This window comes from Solanum verrucosum, unplaced genomic scaffold, assembly GCF_900185275.1.
Source record: "Solanum verrucosum unplaced genomic scaffold, falcon-dt-bn FXZP01000103.1, whole genome shotgun sequence".
Classification (NCBI taxonomy): domain Eukaryota; kingdom Viridiplantae; phylum Streptophyta; class Magnoliopsida; order Solanales; family Solanaceae; genus Solanum; species Solanum verrucosum.
In genome coordinates this window covers 5,877,834-5,902,763 of record NW_026020048.1, presented here as the reverse complement: position 1 = coordinate 5,902,763, position 24,930 = coordinate 5,877,834, and the positions used below count along the sequence as shown (strand labels likewise).

General features: G+C 29.5%; 2 protein-coding genes across 2 annotated transcripts in view; both read left to right on the top strand.

Annotated features, from left to right (window-relative positions):
- The window catches only part of LOC125822099 (uncharacterized), a 116,996-nt gene that overhangs the window by 65,428 nt on the left and 26,638 nt on the right, over window positions 1–24,930 (top strand). The gene's annotated exons all lie outside the window — the stretch shown is intronic.
- LOC125822102 (uncharacterized) lies at window positions 19,342–21,912 on the top strand. The gene has a single exon (XM_049501473.1). The coding sequence runs from the start codon at window positions 19,686–19,688 to the stop codon at window positions 21,651–21,653; it is 1,968 nt and encodes a 655-aa protein (XP_049357430.1). The 5' UTR covers window positions 19,342–19,685; the 3' UTR covers window positions 21,654–21,912.

Genomic DNA, 24,930 nt, shown 5'->3' with positions numbered 1-24,930 from the left:
AAAATTGTAGGTAGATATGTGGCAGTTCCAGGTTCAACCTCCATTTTAAATTATTCATGTGATTTTGATTTATCATGAATTTTAAAAAATATAAAAAAGACTTTTGAATTTTATGATCCTAAAAAATGGTGAAAAGATTAAAAAAAATATAACGAATATTTAAAAGAATAAAGTAGTATAATACTAATAACGCAAGGCCTCAGGTTAATCCCTTTTAATTTATTTTGCTTTTATATTAGGGAAAATTGTATATAACAGCAAACTATTAATTCAAATTAAATGCTATAAACATAGTTTGATTTAATTGTACCCCATAACAAACTGTTGCTATTTCGCCTCTCTCCTGGTAAATCTCGCTCGCCTTTCTCGTTCTCTCCCTCGCCTCTCTCGCTTTTTATACAAACACAAATTTATAAAATGCGTTTGTGTTTGTATAAAGCGAGAGAAAATTGTATATATACATATATTTTCGTTCCCCTCTCTCCCCTCTCCCAGATCTCGCTTGCCACTCTCCCAGATCTCCCTCGCCAGTCTCTCCCTCGCCTCTCTCGCTTATACAAACAGAAATGTATAAATTGCGTTTCTGTTTGTATAAAGCGAGATAAATTTGTATATACACATGCAAATACATATATATTCGTCCTATACACTTATAATTATACAATCCAAATATTTCTCTGCCCAATTCTCTTTTGCATTTCTCTCTTTCTCGTTTTATACAAACAAATATTATATAATTGATCTTTTGTATATGTATACCGAAACAGAAACAGATTATATACAACTACTTTCTTTTGTATATGTATAGCGAAATATACACATTTATGTTTGCTATGGAGCGCAATATGCAAACTATAGCTATAACATACAAATATGATTTTTGTGTTTGCTATACGTGAAAGTTGCTCATATTATCCATTATACAACTACTTACAGACTATAATTAGTTTTTGAGATAATTTAAGAGACTTCCTTCATATTTTTAACTCTATTATAATGATTTTTCTCGTAATTTACGATATTTATTACTTATAAATATGTCAATATATTACTAATAAATATGACCGAAAGTTGTTTCTTGGGTAAATACTTATCTGCCTATGATTTACACTATTATTTATATACTCATTACTTATAAATATGACCAAAAGTTGTTGTTGCTAGATGTAAACTGGTAATTACTAAATTTGGTTATTAGTCCACTATAACAAATAAAGAATTTTTTAATTATTTAACGATAATAATATAGTTATTTTATATTTAATAATAATAATAAATATAATATTTATAAAGAACATTCTTTATATATCGCTAAAAGCTTTAAGAACTTTAAATATAATGACATTAATTCAATTATCACTAAATATGTTTTAGATTATATATATATAAAAAAAATAAAAAAAAAAAAAAAAAAACTATTGTCACACTATACCTGCAAATTGATTACTGGAGTACATTATTATTCAACCGATAAAAGGTAACATGGGCTGTCTTGTTTCTCTACCGGCCAATTAATAATAATTTGAGTGTTTGACCTTTTTATTACTTGCATCAGAAATATTCAGCGGGGCAAACATCTTATAGTCAAATTGTCGATAAAAGAAACAAAAAATTGACAAAATTCTTAAAGAAAAAATATACTGAAATATCTTTTCGAATCCTTTTAATCTTGCGTAATAATAATAATATGATAAAATCTTAATTGCACCAGATTATCGATATTAATATTCCAAAAGAAGAATTCGATGTGTTCGCATATGCGTAGACTTACATTATTTAACAATGAATTAGTATGTATTCTCAAAATATTAAATTATTTAATCATAATTTGTTAATTTGATTTAGTTTTTTCCTAGTGCAAATAAATATCTATCAAAATAGCAGTGCGTTAAGTCATGATGCCAATTGCCAGGCCCCCTATTAAATATCAAAATAAATATTTAGTTAGTTAGAAAGATGCAGCCCCTCGACACAAAAAGATCTCCATAATTAAAGGAATTAATTAGCTGGAGCCATTATAATTCTTTTATTCTCTTTTTCTAGTTCCATGCAACTTGCAAGATAGCACTGCAAATTTTCTAGAAGCTTTAACTTTTTTTAAAAAAATAAACAAAAGAAGAAAATGATCGTTTTTTCCTAGTTTACTTTGTATTTATCATATATATATATATATAATACAATCATCTTCCTTTTTTTCTAGTTTGCTATAATCACAATATATTCCTAAATATTTTATAATTATAATTTTCCCTTTAAAAAAAAACCTATATAAAATGTTTTGAAAAGTAAATAAAAAATAGAAGGGGAACTTTTTCATAAAGACATGAATGAGTAAAGTAATTCATAATCTACAACTACTCCCACCATTCCTTTTTTTACTTGTCAATATTTCCTGATTTGATATACCTTTTTATTCGTCATTTTGACGAATCAAGAAAAGAGAAGTTATTTTTTTCAATTATACCTTCAATTTATTTGGAACCCTATCAATTAATAGTAGTAAAATGGTAAAGAGGAACTTTCGCAAATAGTCACTATAATAAACTTAATTATGCACCATAACTATAGTTTGCATATTTATGAGTTGAAGCTAGGGGTGCGCATTCGGTATTTCGGTTCGGTTTCGGTTTTTTTTTTTTCGGTTTTTTCGGTTTTCGGTTCTTGTACAACGTGTACCGAACACCGAACCGAAATAATTCTGTTCGGTTCGGTTTTTATTATTTCGGTTCGGTTTTTGTTATTTCGGTTCGATTTTTGTTATTTCGGTTTTTTGTTATGGGCCTGCTTAGTGGGCTTTTTAAAATTTTGTAATTTTTCTGTTTATTTTATTTATGTTTATTTCTTTTTGCTTATTTACTCTGTTTTTCAAATTATTGTATGATTCAAAATAATAAATTATCGTTAACATTGAAATTTAGCCTTGTATAACATTGAAATTTACCGGTCGTTGTTGTGCTACGGCTGCCTACTGGTCGATTGGCAGCTGCTGCATGCTGCTGGTCGCCGGAACGGTCGACGCTGCTATAGTCTGTAGACGACTAGACGTGGGAAGTGGGAACGGTAATTTTTGCCTTTTGGGAAGTGGGTTTGTAAAGTTGAAAAGTTTGAAAAGACAAACTTTTGTTTTTAATTTTAAATTATAATATTTATTTTTAAATATTAATAATTAATATAATATTAATATATATTATAATTTAATATATTTCGGTAAACCGAAAAACCGAAATACCGAATTACACAAAAATTGCATACCGAAAACCGAACCGAAATACCGAAAAATACAAAACCATGTACCGAATACCGAAATACCGAAACCGAATTACCAAAATAATTCGGTTCGGTTCGGTTTTTCGGTTTTCCGGTGTTTATGCCCACCCCTAGTTGAAGCTACAGTTTAAGCTGCCTCGTTAGTATAATTCGCAGATTTGTATAATTCACTGGTTTGTATAATTCGCGGATACATTTGTATAATTCAGTTATTTTTGTATAAACTTGAAATAATTAATTTATACAATTACAAACATAAAAAATGTAAACAATTATACAAAAGTTATACAAATTTCGAATTATACAAACGTGCAAATTATATAAAACTAAAAATTGAGCCGCGTAATTATAGCTAAAAGTAGGTCATGAATTGTAATTAAGGCAAACTATAACTATGTTAAGTAATTAACTAGTATATGTAAGCTTATTCGCGAAAATTTTTCAATGGTAAACTCACTTTACCAATCAATATTTTTTTAATAGGTGTGTCTAGTCAAAATTTGATAAGTTAAAAAGGACGAAGGAAGTATTAATTGGGGAAACTAAGGAAATACCACATAAAAGCAAAACAATTACAACATATACCTTGTTTCATTCATACCTCACTAAATAATTACACTATATACCCCCAACTGATTTCGCTTAACTGATACTAAATCAGTACCATATATTGTATTGGTATCATTAAGACTGATAATTTCGCTTAACTGATACTAAATCAGTATCATATATTGTATTGATACATTAAGACTGATAATTTTGCTTGATTGATACTAAATCAATATATATATATATATATTGTATTGGTATCATTAATGTTTTCTTGTTCAAAAATTACTCATTAGTCGATGATACTATAAGAGTATATATATACTCTTATAGTATCATTGACTAATGAGTAATGATACCATAATATATACTTTATAGTATTATTGACTAATGGGTAATTTTTGAACAAGAAACCTTTTTGATACCACAACAATATATATATACTTTATACTTTTATAGTATCATTGACTAACGAGTAATTTCTGAACAAAAAATATTAATGATACGAATATATATATATATATATATATATACTAATTTAGTATCATTTAAGTGAAAATTATCAACTTTAATGAATGGGGGTATGGGCTGTAATTATTCATGAGAGAATGAGTATTTCAGGAATTACTTTGGGTTTGGGTATGAACTTTTAATTATTTTGGATTTTATGGCCCTTTTATAGAGTTTTCCCTTAATTAAATTACATGATCCACTATATATATATATAGGGGTGGGCATTCAGTATTCGGTTCGGGTTTCTCAAATTTCGGATTTGGTAATTCGGTAATTGGTAGTTAAAAGTAGATATCAAATATCAATTTTTTTAATTTTGGTTTGGTAATTCGGGAAAGAGTAAATTAAACTTCGATTTGGTACAGTATTCGATAATATCGTATTGAAGTTATAACCAATTGTATTACAAAGTTAATGCTATTTCTCCAATCATTTCTATTTTTTTATGTGGACACACAATATAATAGAAGATCAACAAGAAAACATCAAGAAAAGCAAATTGATACAACTAAAAGACTTGTATTTAGATTATTCATGCTTATTCTTTACTCTCTCTTTGGTTTTGTACTAATGAGTAATGGATATGATGATATATAACTTTCCTTAAGTAAATAATTTGGTATTCGGGAAAAATCGAATACCAAATGGTACTAATGTCTGATATCAAATTCAAACCCGAATACCATAATTCTAAAATTATGCTTCAAATACCATACCAAAATACCAAATAACTAAAATTTCAATTCACTAATTCAATTTTCGATATTTTATGTCCATCTATATAAATTGACAGTTTTCTGTAAATGATGAGGAAACTCAATATGATCGGTCATATTTTTGTGTTTAATAAAATACGACTAAATAAGAACAATACTTAATATAATCAATTTAATCCCTACAAATTTTATATCCTCGTAAAGACTACTTATTAGTAGGGAAAATTACGCGGGCAAACATCCCTAGGTTATTAGTTAATAAGGGTATAGTTTAATTTATTTACTGTCAGTAAATATAGTTTCAGATTTTTGCCATAATTAATGGGACCCACCACCTCTTTGTATACCGAACCAACAAAGCCCTTTATATGCTTTTGTATATAATTTTATACAAAATCAAATTTATCTCTCCTATCCTCCTTCCATATCTTTCTCCTAAAATCACTCTTCCACTTTCAATTTGAAATTCGAATTTCACCTTCTCTCTCCAATAGTGTTTTCACTTTTCGCAGATAACCGTCAAAATCGTGGGTGAATATCTTCTTTTTTTTCAACAATTATATATGTATTATGCTTGTTACTTTTTTGATAAATTTTTTTTAAAATTCTTTCTTACTTATTAAACTATCAGTTTACAAAAACAAAATGGATGATATCCAAGAAAAAAAATTGACTCAATTGTAATTCAAAAAGTCATCACCAATGTGAAGGCAAGCGACATTAAAATTGTTGAAGGGGGAAGTAAGAGAAAAGTCATAAACAATGATTCAGAGGAGATCGAATTTGCTTCATCAGATCTGGACAAATCTAAAGAACATCATGTATTTGCTTAAAACACAATTTTAGATGATATTTGTATATTCGTGTGTGTGTATATATATATATTCTGATTAAATCATATTTGTATATAGATATATGTATATCATATATTTCATGCTTAAATCACACTTGTATTATTTACTTGTATATTTTGTTAGTTATATAAAAGGTTACTTGAAGTCTATGTACAATTTATGCCTGAATCATAATTGTATATTGTAATTTGTATATTTTATCAGTTATATACAAATTACTTGAAGGTAATGCATATAGTGAGTTGTATATTAAGGTAGTATATACAAAATTGCTTGAGACAGTTGTATATTTGTATATTTAAGTACCATATTCATATACACATACTAATACACATAAAAATATATAGATATATACAAAGGAAATACAAATACAAATACAAATATAGTTTATTTATACAAACTTTTAGTTTTGTATAAAAGAATGTAATTATACATATATACAAAAGTATGAACATGGTACAATATACAAACCTTACACAAACATTTTACACCAAATATTAAAAAATTACAGCACACCCTTTTTGTCGAATCATGCACGATTGTCATATATACAATTGACATATGAATTTTATATAATTAATTACACATATACATTGTATAAGAATTTTACACGATTTCTCACATATATACAATATAATCAATTCATATATACAAATCGTGTCATTCAATTTTTTGAACAAAAATTTAGAAAGAAATTGTTAATATAGGATTTATATAATATTGTATAAATAAGGGAAAATAGAAAATTCTTTTTTATAAATCTTACAATCAACACAACAGAAAAAAATTGTTTCAAAATTTCAATGTTTACGCTATACAAATCAATTGTATAATCTCTTGCAGTTCAAAACATAAGTTTCTTTCAAAGAAATTTTACCTATCGTTGAATATACAAAAGAATTGATTAATCTGATGCTTCAGTCGTATGAGGAAACAAATTGGTATCGTCTTTCTATCGCTGTAGAACTCTATTTTGGGAAAAAAAATTAATGTTGGACGTTTAACTTAAATCATGGGATTATGTAAATTTATTATTACCGTATTTAGTGCTCATGTTTTCATTCATTAAAAAAATAAAATATTGTATAAATTTAAAACCCAAAAAATATTTTATACATATTTAAAGCTCCATAGCAAACTAAATTATACCCATGAAATGCAATAATGTAAACTATACCTATAAAGCGTTATTTCATAAAATCCGTTTGCCATATATGAAATTTTTCCTAATTAGTAAGGAAGCATTACTGAGTATATCTAAATATATAGTATATCATGTTTATTTTCATAACATTATATTATATATCATACTTAATATATATTATTGTTTGTAATAAATTTTAAATATATGAAAAATAAGTCATTAACAAAAAAAATATGAAGAAACATAATTTTATACATATAACAAAATGTGTACAATTATGTTCCTCCCTCGATTCTTCTCTTTAAATTTTTTCCATGATTCAAAAGTAGTTAGTAGCATATTTCTCGAATCAGGAGCTAATTCCAAATATATACAATATAGACTATAGCTTGTCAAAAGTCATAGAAAGTATACATTGACTATATAATATCATATACCTATATATTATACACAGACTATACATTATGATACACTCAAAAATCGAATTTAACTTAACTGTACATAAAATATACATTGACTATTCAATCACGATCAACTTGAAATTACCTCCAAACGTCTCAAATTATAGATATGCAATCCTATTGAAGTTTTGAGTATGATATATATATTTATCTCGAAATGATTTACGTTTGCAATAAGCCAATTTTTTAAAAAAGAAACAAAGGAAGAAGAAGAAGGGCAGAAGGGCCTAATTTGCCCAAATTATATTTATGTAATATTTACAAAGTAGCTAAAACGTTTTTATGTACATTTTAAAAAGGAAAAATTACTTGGATTGATACCTTTTAATAATTTATTATCGATTTTAGCGATACTTTTTTATTTATTATCATTTATAGCAATATATATATATATATATATACTATGTTAAATATTAAAATTGAATTATGTATGCAATATATATGTATTATAACTGTTTTTTAAATATATTATGCTTATTTGGTAAGAAATTGACACATTGAATTATAAGTGTATTAAAATGTGTGATAAATGTACTATCCATCAAAAAAACTTGTATTATATGTGAATAATAAATTGTTCTTTGTAATATGCATTAAAACTGTATTATAAATGTATTAAAAGTAATCAAGTGAAAAAAATAATGTAATTGCTATAAATGGTAAATATTTTCTTAATATGATATATTTATGTAAGTTTCTGTTTTAAAAAGTTGTATCTGTGTTAAATAGAGTAACAAATTTTGGCCCACACTTACCTTTTCACCAAGCCCAATTGTCAGGCCCGTTTTCATTAATTCCATTTATATTTACTTTGTAAAGTAACCCAAGTTGTATGACCCAAATTGACATTAAACAATGGGAAACGTATAAAAATTTTACTAGTTTAGGAAATAATTATTTAGATGCACTCTAGTTTGTTACATCACGAATTTAATATACTCTTATTAGTTAATTATATTCTTGACACGCCTCCTCACATGTAGGTATGATTATTTTTTCATGAGCCAAACACTTGATTTTTTTATTTTTTTATATGGGTGGCGGTGAGATTCGATCCCAAGAAATCTCTACCCGCTCTGATATTATGTTGAAGTGTGTAATCATCTTATCTAAAAGATTAAGCTTTTAGGGAGAACACACTTTTATTGGTTAATTCTATTCTCAACAAAAATCAGGTGAAATTTGTTCTAGATACACTTCATCCAAGTAGATTCACATGTATCTGGGATACATAACAAATTTGGCTCACTTCTTTCCTTATTTGAGTGTATTTGATAGCAAAAATACATATATATAGATATATTTTCCTCAATATATAATAGGAAACTCTTAATTAATGATAAAATACATAATATTTGAAAAGTATAGGTAACAATACTATATATATTTTCCTCAATATATAGTAGGAAACTCTTAATTAATGATAAGATACATAATATTTGAAAAGTATAGGTAACAATACTATATATATATATATATATATATATATATATATATATATTAGGAAACTCTTAATTAATGATAAGATATATAATATTTGAAAAGTATAGGTAACAATACTATATATATTTTTCTCAATATATAGTAGGAAACTCTCAATTAATGATAAGATAAATAATATTTGAACAGTATAGGTAACAATACTATATATAATAATGGAGTATGTAAATGTAGTAGAGGGTGTTTGGTTTGACTTAAAAGTTGGTCAAACCTGTTTTTAAGTCAGTTTTTGACTGTTTGAAGTATTTGACAAATATAAAAAATAACTTAAAATAAGTAAAAAATGACTTCAAATAAGTTAGGAAATGTTTGACAAAGTCAAAATTGACTTAAAATAAGTCAAAAATCAAAAGTAAGTCTCCCCATACTTTTAATTTTTGACTTAAAAGTTATTTCAGTTTGACTTTTTATTTTTTACTTAAAAGTTATTTCAGTTTGATTTTTTATTTTTTACTTAAAAGTTAATTTCAGTTTGACTTTTTATTTTTGACTTAAATACGAAGTACTTTTTAAGCGAATCCAAACGAACTCTAAATCTATAAGCCCAAACCCAATATCCCGCCCCCCCCCCCCCCCTCCCCCGCGGCCCGCCCACACCCCCAAAGAAAAGAAATAAGAAAGAAGCCTTCTATTCTACCGCCAACACTAGCCCTCGGTCTTTCTACTATTCCGAATTTTGGTTAAATCTATACTTGTCTCAATTAATGTGAGTTTTCAGATTTTATGATTTAAATAACTTTATTTTTTATCGTAATTTTTTAATTTATTTTAAAATAATTTGAATTGTAAATATTACGACTTATAATAGTTTCTATGTGGTTTTTAAATATGTGATTTTATTCCTAAAACTTAAGAAGATTTCCAAATTCATTGTCAAAGATGTATAATATGTGTCCTTACACATGAACCCATTAATTGTAAGTTGCTACTTAAAACTCGAAGATATAAATTCACCTACTTAGGTAATTAATGTTAAATACTCCACTTTGAAATTACCAGTCAAAATTTAAAAACTAAATCTTTCGCAAGTTTGACTTTATAGTAACATGTAATATGCATCTAAACCGTTACATCTAAAAATAAAAATAATTATTCCATATTTAATGAATTAATTTGACTTTTATCATTTGTGCCCCTATATAATGAAGATGAAGGCCTATGCAATTTCATATTTCACCTACAAATGTTTCATAATCACATTTATAGTTGTAAATTCACAATGTATTAATCATAAATTAATTATTTTTGTCTTTTGAATATACACTCACATAAGCATCCATCAAAGTTTGTTAATTTCGTGGTAAGCTAATGCTAATTATTTCAGAACTCTATCCCTGCAATTCCTATAGTATTAGTTCAGATATATTAGTACTTTAGCATTTTTTTGTGAATTTTTCTCTACTAAATCAGTTATCTACTTTAATGTGTGTTTCAATTTTTTTAGGGTTGGAGAATTATAGAGACGGATTTATAATTTAAATTTAATAGATTCAACTATTGAGATTTTCGTTTTTATTATGAATTTAGATCTAATGTTTGTTGAGATTTTTTTAAGTTTTAGACTACGTCAACTATCGTGGGTGAAGCCCAGGTAAAGGAAAGGAGAAACAAAAAAACCATTTGAGAATCAAATTTGGCACTTTAGGATGGACTATAGCAATTCAACACTAAGGATGAAAAATATTTTTCAAAAACATTTTCAGTAGAAAACATTTATGATAATGCTTTATCGCTAGAAAATTACTTGTTTTTTTTCAATGAACCCAAACACTGTAAATTACTAGCATTCAATTATCTAGTTTGTATTTATTTAAATTTTTGCATGTTAATATTATTATTATTTTTTGTTAATGTAGGAAAAAAATGGCGATGGAAGGGAAAGACAAAGTAATTTTGACAGTAATTGTGATGCTCTGGTGGAGTGCAGTGAATTGTATGACGTTCGATTCAACAGTTGCACAAGATGGTTCAGGCGATTACAAAACAATCACTGAAGCGTTAAATGCAGCACCAAAAATGAGTTCAAAAACCTACTTTATACATGTCAAAAAAGGACTTTACAATGAAAACATCACTATTCCGAATGACAAACCAAATATAGCCCTTGTTGGTGATGGTATGGACGCCACAGTAATTACAGCAAGTAAAAGCAGTAAAGGATATCCAACGCCTAACACCGCCACATTAGGTAATTAATTCTATTAATCGTACGTATTTTTAACTTATAGATCAACGAGCGTCTAACAACGTTATAAAATAATTTTGACTGAACAGAAGTATACGGCAGTGGTTTTATTGGAATTTCGTTGTCAATCAGAAATACTGCTGGAGCAGCAGGTGGTCAAGCAGCTGCATTAACAATTGCTCCATTTAAAGGGTTTGCTTCATTTTATAAATGTAGTTTTTTGGGTTGCCAGGATACAATTTTTTCCTCAGATACTTCATTTTTCAGAGAATGTTTAATTTTTGGTACAATCGATTTTATCACTGGTAGCGGACGTGCTATTTTTCAAAATTGTCGTCTTAAAGCAAGACCGCCAAATCATGGACAAGGAGTCAGAATACTTGCTCCAGGGGCAGATAGCATTACTTCGAATCCGGGGTTAGTACTTCAGAATTGTAACATATCAACTACAAGAAATTTTAACAAGACACAAGTGGAAAGTTTCTTAGGTTGGCCTTGGAAAAATGGAGGGAAGGCAGTAATTATGTCTAGTTATATTAGTGATTTCATTGACCCAAGAGGGTGGAGTGAAAATCCACAAGTGACGCAGATATATTTGGCTGAGTATAATAATAGGGGACCAGGCTCTGATACTAGCAAGAGAGTACAATGGTCCAAAGTAATTGATAAAACAGAGGCGTCTAAGTTTACTGTTCGCAATTTTTTGCAAGGTGATAAATGGATCCCAAAAAGTATCCCATACGATCTTGATCTTTGATGTTGGTTGGTGCTGAGGAATTAATTAATACTCTGTTTAGGAATGAATTCATGACATGTTTGCTTTTGATTCTTCAAAGAATATATTTGTTATTTTTTGAAGTTAATTGATTCGACAAAATGCTATAGGTCAAGAAAGCATATCTTGTCACTTGTACTCTTCCTATATGTTACTACTATTCAATTTCTCATGAATCTAAGAATTATTAGAACAAAATGTTGATGCTTGTGGTGTTGCTTTTATTTCTATCTCTATAAAGCTTTGAGTTTTTTTTTGCTTAGGGATCAGATTGGTAAATAAATTTAAGGAGATTACAACTTATTCCCTCAACTAATACAGGACAATCTAACATCAAACAATTTGGAGCGTAAACAACATAATATATATGACGGGGACCCAGGTCCCAACATTGAGTAAATCAAGAAAAAGGTGACTTTTAATACCATAAAAAAAAATAACTCAACCTCAAACATAATGCCATGAGCTGAGGATCACTCAAAACAATATAACTAGACAACAGTCTATATATTTATTGATTCTCCCAATTAATAATGTTGGACATTCTTGTGCTTGTGGTCCTATTTCTCGTAAGAATGTGATCATGAAAAAAGAAGAAAAAAGAAAATACAGCTGAACTTTGATTGAGAATTGGTAGATAATGTTCGAGGAATACAAATATATTCTACCAGAAACCAAGGGTTCATAATTTTTCAAGTATAAATCTGTTTTTTTCTTCTTCATTTTTCATGGCAGAATTTAATTTGTTTTTATTTACCCTGTGTTCAAAAGATATCCTTTCAAATATGCCATTGCTTGTGATGCTTCTTGGAAACATCAGAAGCAAAATGATGTCAAAATTGTACTAATTCTCTCCATAATGAAGTACGATAAGCATTTGCTAAAATATATTCAACACAATTTTCATAAGCAAACTATAATTTCAAGCAATAAGTTTTTTTAGAAGAAAATTGTTTTTTTTTTTTTATACTTTTCGCAGAGTCCAAAGAAGATTTTGTGTTTAGAGATGTGAAAAGTAATTTACACTTCATCTCGCTTTCTCAATCTCTTTCCTTCTTTGTTGCTTAGCTTAATATGAATCTGCTTTTTGTTTAATTTATTCTTTCAGAATGGACCATTTTTGTACTTACAAATACCTGCCGGCTGCCAGCAAATTAAAGTTGAAAAATTGTGATATCCTTTCACTAAACTGAAAATGCATTTATCAAACTTTTCACCTATTCTTTTTTGTTTGCTTTTGCCTCGAGAAAAGAATCTTATATGATATGTCAGGGTGTCTATGTATTAGTATTACTCTCTCCATTTCTTTTTGGAACGAATTAAAAAGAAAAACTTGTCATATCAATTGAAACAAAAGTAGTAATTAATATTTAACTTTTTTTTCGCAATGCCTTCCATATTAAGCAATACGCAATTGAAATTCATCGGGAGAAATGCCATCTCTAGATCACGTACAATTATTGCAATTTGTGTAACCAAATGTTACATCAATGTCCATCGATTTTTATTTTTTTTATTACAAGCAAAACCCGCAGCTGTTACTCTTTGGGTGCGCACAAAGTAAAACCCTCTCTCCTATGCAATAGCTCAATGTCCATCGAATATATTTTCCTTGTTTTAAAAGAAAATAATCGAGGCTCCAATATTTTTCATCAATCATCATATAGCTAGCTAGATAGAGAAAAGAAAAATAGTTGAAGAGAATTATTTAGGCATAATACATAAACATGACCCTTAACTTGACTTTAACAAATAATTATGCCCTCTAACTTTGAGTGTGAACAAGTAGACACACATGTCCTACATGACATAATACACATAGGACTCCACGTAGGACACAACATTGCCATGTAGGATGAATGTGTTTATTTGTTTAATTTTATACAAATTTAAGTGTTTATTTGTGCACACCCAAAGTTAAAGATCATATATAGTTGTCAGCTGACACCAAGTTAAGGGTCATGTTTATGTACAGGGCCGTCTCAACAAATTTGGGGGCCTAAAGCTAAACTTCACAGAGAGGCTTTATTTTTTTTAGTTGACATATATAAATTGAATAATTATAACATACTTAGTGTAATCTTACAAATATGGTCTGGAGAGGTAGAATATACATGAATTTTATGAAGTAAGAATGCAAATAATGTACATATTCAATGAAAAATATATAATATAAATTTAGAATAATAAAACTCGACTCAAAACATTGATAAACTTTTATATAATTATGTTGAAATAGTGTTGCGCTGAATTTGATAAGTTGATATAGTGATATTAAAATAGTGTTGATTAGTTTTAGTGTTTGAAAATTGAAGAAGATACCAAAAATCAAATTTGATCTTTTTATAAACACACAACAATATATTTTGCATAATGTAGAAGGTTTGAACGTTTGAGAAATTTTAGAATATTCAATAACGAAAGAATATAAATAGTGAAAGAGGACAAATACATAAATATAAGAATAATAATGTTGGTTTATGATAATAGTTCGAATATAAATGAAGAAACAAAATAAATAGGCACATAAGAAATGATACAATAATTAACTACACACTATTCCGTCTCTCAATTATTACAATGATCTCTATATTAAATGAGATAAAAAATTATTATATTTTCTATCCAAAAAATTATTTTCAAATTTATAATGTATGAGATTTTTTTTAACAATATATCAATATATATATATATATATATATATATATATATATATATATATTTGGAAGAAAATGGAGGCTCCAAAAATATTAGGGCTCCAAGCGATTGCTTTAATGGCCTTATGATCGAGACACCCTTTTTATGTATTTTTGCCAACTATTTATGTGTGAGAGAGGATGATACATGCATTAAGCCTAGATAGATGCATGCACATTGTTAACAATTCTATAAAAGCTTGTTTATGTTTAGAGTACGAACTTATCATTTAAAGGAGTGCACTTTTATCCTAATGAATCAAGACAGAGGCGTATCCAGAATTTCAGAATGATAGGTGCACTATTATGAAAATATGGATCTAATCGGTTTGAAATTTAGGTTCTTATCATTGAAAATAGTCAAAATTTAGAATTATAAATCCAAAATTGAAATGCTTAATTAATTAAACACCAAAGTGCTATCAATAACCACTTAAAGAGGAGTTACCCAATTTTAGAAGGAAAAATAAAACAAGATAGATATAAAAGTTAAATTTCTAACCTCACTGAGAGGTGCACCCAATCATCATCACATTATATGATATTTCAAGTTTGGGTTCACACATCTATATTTAATAAAAAAAATTAAAAATATAACATTACAATATATGATTCAGGAGGGGAGCATGGGTTCACGTGAACCCGGTGACCCCCTCCTGTATACGCCTCTGAATCTAGACGCAATTTTCTCTTACTACTATCCGTTAGGTGTCGTTTAGTATGGAATGAGATAAATAAAATTATTCATAACTTAAAATATTTGATGATATTTTAATATAAATGCTATGATCGATAAATAAATTGGAACTAACTAATATATAAACCAAAAGATAGAACAACTCTTCCAAATTTTCATTACTACGCGTGACCGTTTCTTCATTTGTTAAAGTTTGTATAAATTGGGTACTTCGTCATTGCCACTATTCCAAAATATGGTTTGCCAACTAATTGATAATTAAGATTCACCAACTTATTAAACAATTTACAGTATCAATAATTTAAATATAGAGAATCTACCAGTAGTAGTTGTTCTTTTTCTCCCTTTTAATATTATACCTGCTTTATTTTTTTCCCTTATGTTGGGGCCAACTAATTATAATGTCCCATGATTTCCGTTTTTTAGTTTCAATCGGTACTTGAAACATACAAAGAAAAATATCATAGTTCCCTCCATTTTACCTAATAAAGCAAAAAAATCCATCAAAAGACAACTCAAATAATTCAGTTTTATTTTAGCTGAGTATATATATTTTCGAGAAATTAATTAAATAAAGTACATCAATTAAAGTATTGAAGTTTGAATCGGTAAATTGATATCAAGTGATAGTGAAAACGTAGTTGAATCGATGCAACATGTAGCTTTCTTGAGAATTTTGTATGATTAATTAGTTCTAGCATACATCTACTCTCTTCTAATTTAATAGAAGACGTAGATAAAAATTGCCATTAATCCTTTAATTATATGCAAATTGTCCCCACAATTTGCTAAGAAAGATTATGATAAGTGCAACTGTAAAATAAATATGGAAAGTCAATACTTGACTGAGTACCTAAAATGATCATGGTTGTTTCATTGCTAATCAAAAAGCAGAAAGTTTCAATTCTTTTCATTTTATGTTAATACAATTAATATTATTCCCTTCGTGTGAAATCGTCTTGTGGGTTGATTTCATAAACAATCACTCAACTTTCATTCATTGGATTAATGTCATTAAATTATCTTTTGTAACAAAAAAAAAATACTTAATTTTATTCAAGTATCACAAAATCACTAAACTAATTTTTTTTAAATGCCACTTAATTTTTTCTAAATATTACATAATTCATTAGAGGGAAACACAAAGGATATTTTATACGATAGGTAGATAAGTGGAATGACTTTTTGGTTTAAAAAGATTGTTTAATGACGTGTTGTCATAGTTAGACTAGGGTGTTTGGATTGACTTAAAAGTTGGTTAAAACTATTTTTAAGTCAGTTTTTGACAAATATAAAAAATAACTTAAAATAAGTAAAAAATGAGTTAAAATAATAATAATAAAATAAAAATTGATTAACTATTCGTGAAATTACATAAGTCATTCTTTAACCCTATACATTATACTCTCTACTGTATAAGAATATCCAATAATAAATCTATCTATTACTTTAACGAGGTAACAGTTTGAGTAAGCACTAATGATGCAATATATTTTACGAAATCAAACTAGATTAGGTGTTTACTTGGCAATTGAGATGACTTGATTACCTTAAAAATGAGGATATAATAAACTTCTAAAACCAATAAAAAAGAAAGAATATTACTCTTTCGAGAACTTTATATCCCCGTACCACTCACACTTATGTATTCATTATATTTATTTTTTTATTTTTTTATTCATTTTAACATACTAAGAAATAATTTTTTTATGCTTTACTCTTAATATTAATTATTATTTTCTAATATTATTTAAAATATTAATAATAGTCAACATATATAATTTATTTTTTAAGGTCTATTATGATTTATGAATATGTAAAAGTGAACGAATAGATTGGAGTAATAAAAAGGAATATAATTGAGAAGATATTTTTAAGAGAAAAGTGTGAGTGGGAATATAGCAAAATTTGTGGAAAAGTAGGCACCACTCAATTATGTGACTCAAAAATTATGCCATGGCGTTGCGGCATTGATGGCGCTCAGGTAATTAAATGAAAATGTGCAAGCAACTGACAACTCCCATACATTTTTTTCTCATATATATAATTTTTACCATCATACTTGCGTACATGATTTCGTATATGTTGCTTTGACTTTATCACTAATGCAACCACGCCTCAATTAATTTGTTATTATATTCATCATTAGTATAATCATTTGATTAAGTGAGGCTAACACGTTTAACATATTCATACTTATAAAGTCAAAAACTTATGCCTTGTGGTTGAATACTTGAATATATGCAATCTTATCCCTTCATGCTAAAATTTTGAACATTGTGACTAAGGTAGAGAGATAGAGACAATAGAGGCGAATCTACATATTTGAGTTTATTAATTTTATTAGTTAAAAAAAGAAAAATAGATAAGTTTATTTAGTTTTAAATAAATTAAGTAAAATTTTAATACAAATATAATATGTTAGCTAAATTAATTGAGTCTTACTGAAGTCATAACTAATGCTTTAGCTCCATTGAAGAAGGCAAAAAGGTAAGTGTGAGAGAAGCATGTCTTATTTTTTCTGAAAATAATTATTTCAATTTAAGTTAAGAATAATGTTAAATGGCCAGAAAATATCGTCAGAATTTGGCTAGAAAATTAAAAAGAGTCTATAATATTCTTTTTATTTTAAAATAAACTGATATTTTTTATTTTTTAATTAATAGATATTAAAATTAAAAAAATAAAAATATTCAAAAACGTAAAATAAAATAATATGAAATATATTATTTTACTATTCTGATTAAATTTTCTGATAAAAAGATTTTTCAAGTTAAAAGTAGTACTTTCAACGGCGATGGTGTCTGCGCCGAAAATTATAGAGACAAGATGTTCCAAATTCACCAAACCACAATATTGCAACTTGAACAACGATCAATATTGGCTCATTAATTAGTTTTATAACAAAGTACAAAGAAAAAAGAGAGGAAAGTCTAGGGCCACAAAATAATTGTACTCTTTTTTTTCATATTACTCCGTCAGTTCCTAATTTCTTGTCCATTTTTAAATTGACATATCTATTAAGAAAACAATGATTGACATACTGAGTTTATCATTTTACCTTTATTAATCATGAAGTGGTGAATTTAAAAAACTTAAGATTTTCAAAAAGTTCTAGCTTTTCAAAGTAATTAATTGAAGGTATAATAGGTAAAGAAAGTATGTCATTTCTTAATTTATCAAAATGGATAAGTAATTAGGAACAAAGAGTACTTGATTTTTGTTGATCTAACATATTACTTAAATAGATTTTAATTATAAATGTATTTTACTAAACTAATTTTGTTTTAATGATACATTGAAATTCTAAATTTAATTATTATTCTTTTATTTAATTATTTAAAATAAATAAAAATAAATAAATAACTATTTTGGTCTTATCCCAAAAAAGGGTAGCCGTTTAATCTGGCATTGAAGGAGGCATGTGATGTATTTAGTCCTTAAAGCGACAATAACAAACCCCACATACCTTATGATCTGCTTTTCTCATTACAATTCCTGCCCAAAACCTTTTATCTCCACATCCCTATGTTGATATATACACCCAGTTGCTCCTATATTTTTTCTTTTAGTCTCCAACAAATGGACCATTTCCAGTAGTAGGTAATTAAAAGTGACAACTAACAACCCTTCTCTTTGTATATTACTCCATCCGTTTCATTTTATATAAGTTCATACGAATTTTGAGATAGAAATAATTTTAAATGATATAAATCATTTTATTAAGTGAGTTGTATAAAATGGGATAGAGAGAGCAACAATGTTACGTTATTAGTAGTGTTACGACAGTTTCGAATGTCATTTTAAAAAAAAATTATTTCAATATTTGGATGGTTAATTAATTACCGTATGTTATGACGGTAAAAATTTATTGATATGAAATTAGATTATAGTAGTATTGAGACAGCTAATTACAACAGAGCAGCGCAGTCCAACCTTATAAAAATAAGTCGAAAAGGAAAGAAGGACATATATTATTATTACTCTTCAATAAAACACGGCGTTTGACCTCGTAAAAATCGTAAGACTGTCCAAGTCAGTCACCCAACCCCAACTCCTCCATTGCCAAACCTTGAAAGACCTTTTCAAGTTTCAATGTAAACAAATCCCTTTCAAACCTACTAAAACATAATTCCAATTCCCCTTTCTTCTCCCCCATCTTTATTTCTTTTTCTCTACACAACAAAACATTATTTCAAGACTCTGTTTTGTGACTTTTACGGTCAGTGTGTTGATTTTGAGTTTGGGGTTATTTAAAGACTCAAATTTTAAGACTTCTGATCTACGGTTTTGTTGTAGTTCAGAGGTTTTTGGATTTTTGGGGTTTCATGGCGGACCTAGTGAAGCAGATCTTGACAAAGCCGATCCAGTTAGCAGACCAGGTGATAAAGGCCGCCGATGAGGCAAGTTCCTTCAAGCAAGAATGTACTGATCTCAGGTCTAAAACTGAGAAACTTGTGGCTCTTCTCCGTCAGGCTGCACGCGCCGGCAACGACCTTTATGAACGGCCCACGCGTCGGATCATTGACGATACTGAACAAGTTCTTGAAAAAGCTTCGGCGCTTGTGCTAAAGTGCAGAGCCCATGGACTTGTAAAGCGAGTTTTTACCATCATCCCTGCTGCTCAATTCCGTAAAATGTCTTCTCAGTTGGAAAACTCCATTGGTGACGTGTCTTGGCTTCTCCGTGTTTCGGCTTCAGCTGATGAACGAGCTGATGACTGTTTGGGTCTCCCTCCTATTGCTGCTAATGAGCCAATTTTATGCCTAATTTGGGAGCAGATCGCTATTTTGTACACGGGAAGTGTTGATGACAGATCAGACGCGGCTAATTCCCTTGTTTCTTTAGCCAGAGACAATGACCGGTATGGAAAATTGATTATTGAAGAAGGTGGAGTTGGACCATTGCTGAAATTGTTGAAGGAAGGGAAATCAGAAGGTCAGGAGAATGCTGCTAGGGCAATTGGTCTTCTTGGGCGTGACCCGGAAAGCGTTGAACACATGATACATGCTGGGGTTTGCTCAGTGTTTGCAAAAATCCTCAAAGAAGGTCCTATGAAGGTTCAAGCAGTGGTGGCTTGGGCAGTATCTGAGCTTGCTGCTCATTATCCCAAATGTCAAGATCTTTTTCACCAGCATAATACAATTCGATTGCTGGTTAGTCATCTTGCTTTCGAGACGGTTCAGGAGCATAGCAAATACGCCATTGTCAGCAAAGCCACATCAATGCACCACGCTGTTGTCTTGGCTAGTAATACCAATGGTAGCGCTGCCGATATTGTGCATAAGTTGATTGAGGATGATGACAAAAATCACACTCTTCCACATCCCTTGGGGAATAAGAAGCCTAATCACATGCACAGTGTGGTTGCTACAGCAATGAAGGGTCAAATAAAACAGCCTCAGCAGAATCCTGTCAATAGTTTAAATCAGACCAAGGTTAATGGAAATAACAGTCAGAAGCAAAATCAAGCGCACCACCACAGTCAGCATAGTCTTTCTTCATCTGGGCTGAATAATAAAGGGAGAGAACTAGAGGACCCTGCTACTAAGGCTTATATGAAGGCAATGGCTGCAAGAGCACTATGGAAACTTGCCAAGGGAAATTCGCCCATTTGTCGTAGCATCACTGAATCAAGAGCATTGCTTTGTTTTGCAGTACTGTTAGAGAAAGGACCTGAGGATGTTCAGTATGATTCTGCTATGGCAATAATGGAAATAACATCAGTGGCGGAAGTAGATGCTGAGTTGAGAAGGTCAGCCTTCAAGCCTAATTCCCCTGCCTGCAAAGCTGTTGTTGATCAATTGCTAAGAATCATTGAACAAGCTGATTCAGATCTGCTTGTTCCATGTGTTAAAGCTATTGGGAATTTGGCTAGGACTTTTCGAGCTACTGAGACAAGGATGATTACTCCGTTAGTAAAACTGCTTGATGAGCGAGAAGCAGATATTTCTAAGGAAGCTGCCATTGCCCTAAAAAAATTTGCTAGCTCGGATAATTACCTTCACCTTGATCATTCCAAGGCAATTATAAGTGCTGGAGGGGCAAAACATCTGATCCAACTTGTTTACTTTGGTGAACAAATAGTTCAAAGTCCTGCATTGCTTTTGCTATGCTACATTGCATTACACGTCCCTGATAGCGAAGAGCTTGCTCAAGCTGAGGTGCTTACAGTTCTTGAATGGGCATCAAAACAGTCATACTTGATTCAAGATGAATATATGGAGTCTTTACTGCAGGAATCTAAAAGCAGGCTGGAACTCTATCAGTCCAGAGGATCAAGGGGATTCCATTAATTGCATCTGCAAAACTCAATGTGCAGGATTTGTAAGTTGTTAGATGAAAAGTTTCTATTTATATTTACAGTTTTCTCTCAGTTTACTATGGTCTTGGGAGTGTACATAAGATAGGTCTTTTTGTCTGCCCTAATGATATAGTGGAACACCCTGTTCACCCCATACAAAAATGAAATGACTTTTGCTCCATTGTAATATTGTTCAGTTCTACAAGGTGTATTATTGTATCTAGGACACAGAATACCTTATTCTTTGGTTATATTGATATTCATTTTCTCAAATTTCCGGGTTTTAGTTCGTGATGCTTCAAGGGCATTTCTCATTTTGCAAGGAAAACTCTGCCTCTCACAGTCTCACTTGGCCCTGGAAAAGACCCTATGCCAACATAATCCTTTATTTTACTTTGTGTGTAGCTATTGCGACTCAAAATTCCTGAATGTTTCTAAGGTGAGACTAAGACTCAGGTGTTCTTTGTTAAAAGAGAAATTTGAGGAGTGAATTATGATGACTGAAGTTTAAGTAATGAAACTTTTTATGAATGGAATGAAAGTAAACTTAACAAGCAATGATTTTTTGAATTCTAGTATGCTAACCAAGGTGAATAACTGAAAAACTCTCCCTCTAATTTAACAATTGTGATAAATTGTGTTATGACTAACTATTGTAAGAGAAATGCTGATGAATTTGGAGGTAGGTCAATGAGTTTAGCTCAATACTTGTAAAGTTTATTTTTCTATTTTGATCTTGTTGTTCCTTGAAAAGACTTGAGAAAGTTGCCAGAGGTTTGCTCCGTAATGGTAATTCTCATATTGGAGTAGATGAATAGTTTCACCATGGTATAGAGGAGGTCCAAGTAATTCGCAATGACCCATGAGAATTTCTCGATTATAAAAAGAAAAAAGAGACTAAGTAATTGCCCCCTTGATATTTTGAAACTAATATCATATGTTTAAGTCTACCCTACAAATGCAGCTGACTTGTGTTAAACCCCGAATAGCACATGACTTTTTCTTTTCCATTATAAAAAGCTGATTTGGTTGATGCCCACCTTCTTTTGCTGAGGTGATTGACCCAGCCAAACAGGCCCTGAATTTGACAAAAATGAAGACTTAAGATTGGACCTATCTAGAAAACTGATTCCAACCTAGAAACACCTTTCTTGACCCATGACATTTCAATAAAGAAAGCAGCAGCTTTCTCACGAAGGAACTTTTTTCTTTTTATTCTTTCTAGATCCCAGAGAATAGGGAGTAATGAGCCATCAGGGGCGGAACTAAGGGTGGCAAAATCAAACCCAAACAGCCCAACCCGTTACTATAACCTCTTACCTAACTCATTTTGACCCAATTATTGTCTTAATCCATTATGACCCACTCAAATTTGACTCAACTTGCCCCATTGCCACCTCTAGGCGGAACTACAAGTATATATAAGGTTAATCCATTAAGTTTTAAATCCCCTTAACACAATACGATTTGCAGCTCATTGTTGCGGGCTTGAGTCTCGCGCAAGACTATTCTTTTTACGCTATCAAATCACCATGTCAAAAGTTCTGGCTCCGCTCCTGTGAGCAGCAATCCATGAACTTGTTGCAGCAGAGTGAATTTCTATTTTTCTTTTTCAGAAGAAGAGTGAATTCTTTCAGAAATGAGAAATCAAAGTGGGCACCAAAGGCCCCAGTCTGGATACTGGATGTTTTCAACCTGTCTTTGTATTATACAGTTGGTGACTGCATACTTTATAAAAAAGATAACTTAAGCCAGCTTTCACAAACTCTATTTGTAACTGAAAAAATGGGCTTCCAACATTTTCTATCTAGCTTTTAATCACATTGATTAAAAAGGTGTCTATACTTTTGTCATCATAGAAGATTTTGCCCGCATATTTTTTTCCTTTGCTTGGATAAAATATTGAGGGATTCACACCTCATCCAAGTACTTGAGAGTTGAGAAACTTTCAAATTTCCAGATTACGCTTCAATCGCGAAAACCTGTCATGCTCAGATGAGTTTCGCTCCAAATTTTCAAATATTCTTGTGTGAAGTTTCATCATGTTTCTGGCAATAAATTTTGGGAGAAATATTTGATATTTTTTTTACCCGTAAGTTTTAGTAATAATTACTAAAAATACTTTAAGTTTGTATTAGTATCATTTTATAATGAACATGTTCCATTAAAAAATAATTTTATAACATAATTGAAAACAATCAACAACAACAAAATAACAATATGGGCAAGAGCAATACATTATTCGCATACTCAAACTTGTCATTGATTCAAATGAATTATAACTCATTTAAACAAATTGTTCTTTTTTCTCAATCTTGTCACTCAAATTATAACTCAAATTTTTTCGGAGGAGGTAGATAATATTAGTTGGATTAATAAATGATGGGTGTTTTTTAAAAAATATAAAATTTGGAGTTATTTTTTAATTTTTAGAAGTTCCTTGGGATATTGCCAAATATTTATTTACCAAGTAATGACAAATTGTATGGCCAAACACCATTTTCCAAGTTTTTCTCAAAATTTTCCTAAGTTTTTTTGGGGCCAATTGGGTCCTTAGAGTTCTCATTCATAACTAGGAAAAGATGATTTACAAAGATAAAATACGTCTCATCCTAATTAATTAGTGTTGACTGGTTAGTGGTTACTAGTGGCCATTGGCTGCAAATTGCTTGTAATGTTAGCTGAAATTAAAATAGTGCTAAGCTGTATACTTTTGACAGGATGTGTACATATGCAACTAACTCCTGGTAAACAATAAACATGAAAGAGAATTGTGGTGAAGTGGTAAATATTCTTGTATTTTTAATCAAGAGATTTCGGGTTTGAGTCTCCTTGGTACGGAGTCATGGTAAAATGTTGTTATGCCCAAAACTTTTTCGACAAGTCTGACCCAACAAATATCACATTGAATTGGTGATATAATTCAGAATGTTGTCAAGTGTTAACACTAAATATGAAATAATTCTTATTTGATTTAATCTCAAACTTATTAAAATTATTTTACGTCGCAATTCCATTTTATGTTTTAAATAAAAGACATTTCTTTTCTTTGCGCTCAATATGTAAAATGTAAAAAGGATACTACTAATACGAAGAGTTTCACCTAATTCAATGTTTGATTTAATCTTAAACTTATTTTACCATAACTTCTTTCATCTTAAAATCATGTTGTTAATTGTTACTAACTGGACATCAATTTCAAAGCCTTACAAAATGCTTAGCTCATATTCTTGAAAAAATATACAGATTTGATATTTGCGTGAAACTTG

What these genes read in the sequence shown, in the direction of transcription:
- LOC125822102 (XM_049501473.1), top strand. Translation starts at nt 19,686, where the DNA reads ATGGCGGACCTAGTGAAGCAGATCTTGACAAAGCCGATCCAGTTAGCA.